Below are 9,118 nucleotides of genomic sequence, written 5' to 3' on the forward strand. Positions count from 1 at the left end.
TATTTGAACTCCCAGTGTTAACTTCAAATAACTCAATTCAGTGTTAAAAATCAGTGGAATTTTACTCAAATAGAGTTAATTTATCACTATGATAGAGTAAATAATATGACACTACTAGTAGTGTTAGGTTCATTTAACACTGCGGTGTTACTCAGTGTTAAATTTTTACTCTATTTAGAGTTAATTTTACTCTAAAATTTTAACACTATAGAAAGAGTTGATTTAACACCAATTCCGAATGGGACCAAATAGACTCGGGACCAGTGTTAAATTTAACTCTTTAAGTGTTATTTTAACACTCCGAATTTTACTGTGTATGTTAGGCTATCCCCTCTCTAATTTTAGTAATTCTATGCATTGCCAGACACCCAAACAAACACGCAATAAGAGGCTCTAATGTAAGCGTCTTGATAATGTTGGCGCCGTCAGTTACACAATGTACCCGAAGCCAGCACAACAGAGCCAGCAGTGCACCGGCAGAAATGCATTTCTTACTTGGAAATTCCGACACCACTTCACATTTAAAGAAGAAAAGGATGGGTGAAATCTGACCGTGCAATGCAAACTGTCAGCAATAGTGATGTGTCGGTCGCGAACGAAGCCGGATCTTTAACTTGAACGACGCGAGCCGTGGGGTTTTTTTTTGTTTTTTTGTTTTTTTTTTCTTTCTCTCACCCTCTCTCTTGCACTTTTTTCCGCTTCACTCCACATGCGAGCCTTGTGCTTTACCCTGGGATGAGGGGAGGGGGGGGTTACACTCAGCAGCACAGGAAAAGAACGGGAGGGAGAGACAGAGAAAGAGCCAGGGACAACAACGTCACATTAGAAAGGATTCAGAAAGTTTATTCATGCAGGCCCATATGACAGAGAATGTGCATCTTCTTTTTGTTTTCATATTTTTTAGGCCTACAAGTGGCTGAAATATAAATAGAGCTATGTAGGAAATTGGAAAAAATATGTTAATATAACTGCAAAACACACAAAATACCAGTATCCTTCTTACAGGACATAAACATAGATACTGGCTGGTTGGTATACCAGCTGATGGTCAAGAATAAATGCAGTTGAGATACTTTATTAAGGAATATTACTAAAATACTCTACATAGTTATTTTGTTGAGTGAGAATCTGCCTTGTGAAAATCCCCATATTCCAGAAGGCCATGTGCTTTCTGGACGCAGTGGGCTTTACATGACATGGTGTGGCTGTATCTAAACGTTTCTTAACTTCATCTAAAAGAAGACTGAAAAAAACCTTGCAGCTCCAGTCATTTATTGATTTGGGTGAGCTCATTCTGACTTTATATTCACTTGGCAATGATTACTTATCATAATACAAATTGGATGGCACATATTTGCCTAGATGTTATTTAGACATGTGAATAGTAAAGAAATTCTTATTGTTTTTGAAAATACATTAATTTTTCATTTTGTTCGTAATACTGACCTAAAACTATTCCGCTCACAAAGGTTGTAATGATCAACAATGTTGAAACTAATTTAGAGAGCTGTGCATTTCTTCACTCAGCACACTGGGAAAGCAGTTTGTTTTCATTCCATCAAACTGACACAAGCTTCTTTAATATTTTTTGGTCACACCATTTCCAATAAGTGTTAAGTCTAAATAATCTAAGCACCTTTGTGTTATTAAATCACATTTTAAGATAGTTCAGTACATTTAGTGGAGGAGTTGAAATCCTGTAAAACGATCAAGCAGATGAGTCTTCAAGATCTAGAACATTTCTCACAAACTAAAAATAACAACAATCATGTTTCATTCATCACACAAATGTTATATTAGCATTGATTCCCTTACCGCATCAGTTTATCCAATAAACTGAATCCATAATATGCCAGAAGTAAATCAAGCAAGTTCTTACATACAATCTTACATTCTTTATTGGAGGTAACATTCAACAGCAACCAAATTGCTAGAGGTTGCATCATAGTTACTATAATTAAAACTTCTAAAGAGGCAATATGCAATTTATGCAGCAAACTAATTGTTGAACTATATGTACATAGCGGCCTATAGTTAAAAAGCTATAAATAATTTATAGAAATAATTCAACTAATAACAATACACAATATGTCTTTGTTATTACATTTTTGGCTGCACAATAATATTCCTCAGTGGATAATTAGCTTATAGACAGATTATCTTTTACATGTACTTGGCATTCTGAAGTCAGAATGATATATGTTGCTTCCAAAGTGAAGGTAAAAATCAACATTTTGAGAACAGTTTGAAGCTCCAGCAGCTTTAAAAACCTTGATTCCAAATAATATTTTGTTGAATTGGACATTTACTGATTATTTTATGTTGTTTTAACTTAAAGTTTCTAGTAGTTGATAATAGACGACTACATGAGACATAAATTGTGCAAAACAATACTTGTATATTAAAACATTTTCATGTGGCTTATTTTCCAAAGCTCCTTCATCAGTTCATGTTTGTCAGCTGCATAAAGTTCATGAGGATATAAAGGGGACTGGACTCCTGCTGCAAGTCTCTAACTTTCCTCCAGAGAGAATTGTGACTCATGTCTGTGAAAGAAAAGAGGAAAATGAGTTAACAAGAATTTCATGAGGAGGAGGAAGTGGTAAGTAAGGAGGACAGTTAAAGTTTCTGAGCTTACGTGTCTTGGTGCTTGTTTATCATGTGGTTGTTGTATTCCAAAACAGGAGGGATTGTCTCTTCATCCTCAGGAAGCTGGAACCAAAAGATGAAATCAGAAAGCGAACCAAAATGAACCAGTATTTAAGGCCTGCATAGTCAAAGGGCAAGAACACCATCTAGTGCAGTCTCACCTCCCAGTACGCTTCATCATCAAAGCAAAAGTCATCAGCAGGATCTCCCCAGAGGGGAAACCTCAGGATGAAACCTTTAAAAAGAGAATATTATATCATTAAGATTTGTTACTTACATTATCCTTGCATATCATAGCACTGTTCACTGTAAATTTTATACTTTAAAACAAAACAAAAAAAGGGTGTCTCAAAAATAGTCACAATAGCTTTTCCTGATTTTCATTTTATCTAGTTTTCTTAAAATTCTGCATAAATGTTGTTTTTAAATACTTCATGGAGTTCTTTAAAAAAGAAATAAATCTTTCCAAGTGAAAGCAAAAATGATGTTATGAAACTCACCAACACAGACTCCTCCAACCAGTCCAAATGCAATTGCTACACATGTGCCAGCAGCCTGGTAGGCTCCCTGCGTTGACATAGTCCTGTTTTCAAACTTGCCAGTCAAGCCAAATGTCTCGACCAGCCTGCACAGGAAAAAACAAACAAACAAACAAACAACAACAACTCTTGAATTTCGGTGCATTTTCAGCACATTACAACTTGTGCTGTCAGCGTTAATCTCGCTAAAAAATAACCGCATTAACGCGGCAACTCTCCGTTAACGTCATTTTAGTGAGATTAACGCTGACAGCACTAATCATAACTGAAGTAGAAAGTTCAAATGTCACTGCATAGTTAATGTGAGTCTTTCAAAAAAGGAGGCCGAATAACTGGGCGTGTGGATCCCTAGAAGTAGTCAGTAAACAGGTCTGGTCAGTTTTTGAATTCCAAGTTTTATGTGTATTAGCGTTTGTCACTCACCCCTCTTTGCCATAGATCTCTTCAGTAGCTGCTGCAGCAACTATGGCACCTACGAAGCCACCGAGCATCCCTGGCACGGCATGCAAGTTGTGGATGCCACATGTATCCTGGAGCTTGAGCCTCTTCTCCAAAAAGGGCTGAGAAAAATAAAGTCACAACTAATTAGCAGTCTTTTTTTTTTTACTAATTGCCTGTGTGATCTTTTATTCATCAATTTGTCAATTGGATGGCATCAATTTCACAGTCACCACACCTTGCTTCCATTTATTGTAACGTATTCCTCCTATACTTAATATTAAAACCATGCAGTGACTGCTCTTAAAATTATTCCTCATTGTTCTTATCATACTCCTGATTTCCGCACAGCAGTTTTTGCATGTCACTGCTTCTTTCTTTGTTTTTCCTATGATAACACCACAACACAAAAATCTCTCAGAACAGAAGCTAGGGGGTTAAAGAATGGCATCACTCACCGTGACATATAAGTACCCAAAGGTGGAGATGATACCACAGCAGAAACCCACAATGATTGAACCGTAAGGAGTGATCATAAACTCTGCTGATGTCCCCATTGCAACCCCAGCAGCCAGAGAGGCATTCTGGATATGTACCTGTCAGGTAAAAGTGGAACATTAGTGTTCATAAATAAGTCGATTTCATGAGCTTCTGTATTATTTCCCTTTGTGTGCCATACCATGTCCAATTTTCCTTTCTTTTGACCCATACTGGAGATGGCGAAAGTGGTAAGAACACAGGAAGCGAGGGAAAGGTAAGTGTTGATGACTGTTCTATGCTGTCCAGCACCATGGTTTGTGATGGCCGAGTTAAAACTGGGCCAGAACATCCACAGGAACAGTGAACCTGCAAGGTGTAAGAAAGGCAAGGACACATGTTAGGTGGGTTAAACAAAATACAGAGTTTGGCAAACTATGTAATTTTCCATTCACTCACCAATCATAGCAAACAGATCAGAGTGGTAGACAGACCCATTGAGACGTTTACTTAAGTTCAGGTTTGGTCGGTACAGCACCCAGGAGATGGCCAAACCATAGTACCCTCCAAAGGTGTGAATGACCATGGAGCCACCAGCATCTCTGCACTGTGAAAATAATTACACTTTTTTAAATGGGCAGAAAAACAGAACTGCAATTCCCCACAATACAATTTTTCAACTCTGAAGGAAAGTTCAAATTTTTAATGTGGCTGCGAGACTCACATGAAGGAGGTCAAGGATGATGTATTCCTCCACAGCAAAAAGTGTGACACCAAATAAGGTGACAACCATCGTCTGGACAGGGCTTACTTTCCCCAGGAGAGCCCCATAGGCGATCAGAGATCCAGCACAGCAGAAGTCAGCGTTAATCAGACTGAAGGAAAGCAACCACAGTTCAAGCCGGTTATTAACATTTACAAGTTAAAGAATGTGGTTTCATTTTTGAGTTACATAACTCACCAAGCAGCGATGGCACTTACCTCTCAATTCCGATGGTGATTTTTCCAGTTGCGGGGTCCAAACTGTGGAACCAACCTTGCATGAGGAGAGCCCACTGTAGACCAAAGGCCGCGATTAGAAAGTTAAAGCCCACGCCACCGAAGCTGTAGCGCTTCAGGAAAGTCATGAGAAAGCCGAAGCCTACAAAGATCATGACATGGACGTCCTGGAAGCCTGCAGAGATTTAAAAAAAAAAAATTTCAATGTTGTCGCGATCCCACCTGCCTTTTATTATTATTAATATTGAGTAAAACAGAAGGAGTCTGAAATGTTGTTTAACACTTTCTTATTTCTTTTTTTTTAAAGTTATATTAATATTTCCAGTTTAATGTAAACTTTTCTTTAAGGATGTCAGCACGTAGATCACTGGGCAGACAATCTATCAGGGGACATTGCACATTACAACATTTTCAGTAGTTAAGTACTGCCACATTACCGCACATAAGCCTGAAAAAAGTATGTTTTATTATTATCATCGCCATCATTATCTTTTATTACTACCATTTCCAGCTTGTTTTCCCTGTGGCATACAAAAAAAGATGCCTTCTGTAAAAGTATTCAGCCTTTGAAAGTAAAAATTATTATTATCATTATTATTGTTGTTGTTGTAAATATTGGTGGGGGTGGAATTCACCGTCATCCCTTAGACATCAGTGGAAACTGCCAAAGATCTCAGACAACAGTGTCTGCTTTCACAGCATTAAGCGAGCAAACACGGCACTTTTATTTATTCACACATACATGTATCCCAAAAGTGCATGCATGCATGTCCGTGCTACGTTTAGCATGCATATGCTAAAAGTAGCAAATGCACTTGAAAATAAAAAAGAGATTTCTTAAAGGCTGTCTGTTGTTGTACTTACTTGGATATCTGAAGTAGAAGTCATTCTCAATGTTGCTGGTGATGTTATGACTCCTTTTGAACTCATTCCATCCTTTTTCATCCGATTCCTCGTCATACCGGATAAAAACTCCAAAGAGAATAACCATAGCAATCTGCCAGACGAAGCAGACAGCCGGTAAACTAACACGTATATAGGTGTTGTTCTGCGGGCCGAAGAAATTTCCAGCTCTTTCACAGCAGTTTCCCATCTTGATGACTTTCTTCTGACGATGCTCTGATCGCTCCTCAGGTAGGCCCTCACTCAGCTGTGACTTCAAGCTGGCTGTCAGCATCTTTATATACTGTGAACTTTGGGAGGGGGTGTGACTCTCTCTACCACTCACAAGCAAGGTGTGTGCTCGTGTTATCTTTCATGAGCTAAACCACTCCTTACCTGCTGCTCTGCTCTTTCTGTTAAAAGTAGGGGACGTTATTCCTAGAACAGGCAGCAGGAAATACTCAGATTGCATCACTATACTAACCCAGTATGACTTCTTAAAATGCCATTATATCAAAGTTGTCCAATGGGTCAAAAACAGTAAATATTACACCAGAAGCTATATTTGCAGCCGGAATAAAGAATACTACTGCTTATTTAATGCTGCACTGAAAATCAGTTATGTGTGACAGCCGTGTGCTCTGTCCAGGCATGAAACTGGCGTCAGGTGAACACACTTGTCAGTAAGGGTTATACTACATTGTAGAGATTCATACTCGATTTAGGATTCTTTTCTTTACCAAAAATTTTTTTTAAATTTCTTTTACAATTTTTATTTTATGTAACAGCACCATATCTGCCATGCCCTTTACTACTCTTTGAAACAGTGTCTGCTTTCTCGGGATGAAGTGAGCAAACATGGCTTGTTCCCAGTTTTATACTTGAACATCAATTTTACGCAGCCGAGCTGACTAAAGCAATGCAAACCACCTTCCTCGGTGCACTGCCCATCAGCACTCTAATATTTAGTCTGTAAATCTGCATAAAGCCACCTACAATGCTTTTGTTAGTTTTGTGTACTTGATGCCGTTTTTTTAAATATACAGTGAGCAAAGGGTGCTGCTGACTGTTGTCCCCTCAGTGCCTCACATGTCTAATGCTTACAGTATCTGGATACGTTTTGTTCTCACTGTGTTTCCACGTTTTGGTGATTATCTCATCAAAGAGATTCCAGTTTAAGGACTCATCATGTGCTGGGTAGAAGCTCTCTTGCACTTGAGTGACACATGCAACATTCTTGATTGTATCTGGTTTCTCTCTTCAAAGATAATCCACCTTCTTCAACTCATTATGTAATGCCCTGAGCAATCATATAATCACATTTATATCCTCCAGCTCAACTGCAACATATGAGACATTATTTGTATAGAGCTTAACAGGCCTCATAAACAATTAACCTTCCTTGCATCATAAGTCAAGTACAAAAATATTGGAAGGAAATTTATTTCATTTAGGTGTATAAGTCGTCATATCATAATGTTTTGAGGGTGCTTGCGCTGTAACACACTGCATTGTATATGTATCCTTATACAGTGCTCTGTTTTGATGTGGGATGTAGTTAATAAAGGCTAAAAAAATTCCACATACCAAAAACCTTTTACTTTATTGCTTTATCCGAGTAAGAAGAAACAACAACAATCTGTATTTTGAGCAAGCACCAGTTTATGATATACACATATACATATATGTGTGTGTGTGTGTGTGTGTGTGTGTGTGTGTGTGTGTGTGTGTGTGTGTGTTTTGGTTATGTAGTCGCAGCATTAATTTGAAGTCCTGACCATTTCCATGTTTTTATGTTTTTTTGTTTTTTGTTTTAATTGTGTTGGTTTGTTAATCTGTTTGACGCTTATCTATAACTCAAGCATAAAAAAAGCACCTGACTCTGGGGATGAAAAGCTATATATTTAGGCACTTTGTTATTAGGAGTCTGCTACCATTTGTTTAACTGAAAAATAGCAAAACATGCACGTTTGCACATATTTCGAGGAATAAAATAATTTCCTAGCACAACATAAAGAAATGAGGGACGACTGGCAAATTATCCTTTCCTTGTCAAGACTGCTAGCTGACATTGTCGCACACAGGGATCTTAACTGGCAGCAGGGTGGCATTAAGTAATAATGTCTCTCAGTGAAGTTTAATTTCGAAGCCCTGGCACAGCCTAACTGAAATGCGCTAAGGCAAAAGGCAACCATGCTTTCATGAATGAATGCTGCAGTGATCATGCCGTCTTTAGTCTATGATGGAAAGAAAAAGTCCACATGGAGTATTTCAGTTGGCACAATCGTGTATCTGTAAAGCCATTGTCATTCAGCATAGTTGATGGAAAAATTATACAATGTTGCCTAGAAATATGTTCAAACATGTGACAGAGGAACAGTACGGAGGTTTCAGATTTTATCTGATGAAGTTATTTCAGAAATGCTATAGTCAATTAGTGTCACATGTTCAGCATTGACGACAGAGAGCTCCTAAGTGATCCCAGTAGAGATATTAAGAGCTCCTGTCAATCAGCAGGTAAGGTAGACACAGATCAGTGCACCGCAACTATTCAAACAAAGTTTTTCAATTGTCTTCTGTTTCTTTATTAGACATTGCCTCAAACACAAACACACACACACACACACACACACACACACACACACACACACACACACAATGTATCATCATCAGTCATGGATTGGCCTCCCCAGAGCCTGGACCTCAACATTACTTTTATTAATCCTTTATTTATCCAGGTAAAAAATCTCATTGAGATTAAAAATCTCATTTCCAAGAGAGACCTGGCATCATGGCAACAAAAGTCACATACCACATAGGTATATAACATTTAAAACAAATACAATATCCCATACAAACATGTGTAAAATATACAATAACAGATCAAATTAAGAGTACATTAAAAACAATCACACTGAGTAAAAGAGCTGTTCTCTCGTTCCTTTAAGACAGACTTAAACTCTCCCAAGGTAACCAATTCTGATAATTTCAGTTCCTTCTGCAGATTATTCCAGGAAGCAGGGGCAGCGTATTTAAAAGCCCTTTTCCCCAATTCTGTTCTGATTTTTGGGACAATCAATTGTATGATTTTGTTCGAACGAAGGTTGTATTGGTTGTGGTTTTTACACATATAA

General features: G+C 38.0%; 1 protein-coding gene across 1 annotated transcript; it reads right to left on the bottom strand.

Annotated features, from left to right (window-relative positions):
• Window positions 1–901: 901 nt before the first annotated feature.
• Window positions 902–6,242, bottom strand: rhcga (Rh family, C glycoprotein a). Its single transcript, XM_084932608.1, has 11 exons — window positions 5,967–6,242; window positions 5,085–5,277; window positions 4,828–4,978; window positions 4,563–4,710; window positions 4,306–4,472; window positions 4,085–4,222; window positions 3,612–3,748; window positions 3,150–3,274; window positions 2,811–2,884; window positions 2,639–2,712; window positions 902–2,546 (listed from the first exon to the last, which is right to left on the bottom strand). The coding sequence occupies exons 1-11, from the start codon at window positions 6,193–6,195 to the stop codon at window positions 2,513–2,515; spliced, it is 1,470 nt and encodes a 489-aa protein (XP_084788734.1). The 5' UTR covers window positions 6,196–6,242; the 3' UTR covers window positions 902–2,512.
• Between the last annotated feature and the right edge of the window lie 2,876 nt (window positions 6,243–9,118).

The sequence above is a fragment of the Perissodus microlepis genome, chromosome 1, assembly GCF_051167445.1.
Source record: "Perissodus microlepis isolate ML-2025 ecotype Zambia chromosome 1, ASM5116744v1, whole genome shotgun sequence".
In the NCBI taxonomy this organism is placed as follows: Eukaryota; Metazoa; Chordata; class Actinopteri; order Cichliformes; family Cichlidae; genus Perissodus; species Perissodus microlepis.

What these genes read in the sequence shown, in the direction of transcription:
- rhcga (XM_084932608.1), bottom strand. Translation starts at nt 6,195, where the DNA reads ATGGGAAACTGCTGTGAAAGAGCTGGAAATTTCTTCGGCCCGCAGAAC. An exon ending in GAGATCTATGGCAAAGAGGG is followed by an intron (nt 3,275 to 3,611) that starts GTGAGTGACAAA and finishes TTTCCTGTGCAG; the next exon opens with GCTGGTCGAGACATTTGGCT. An exon ending in ATGATGAAGCGTACTGGGAG is followed by an intron (nt 2,713 to 2,810) that starts GTGAGACTGCAC and finishes TTTTGGTTCCAG; the next exon opens with CTTCCTGAGGATGAAGAGAC.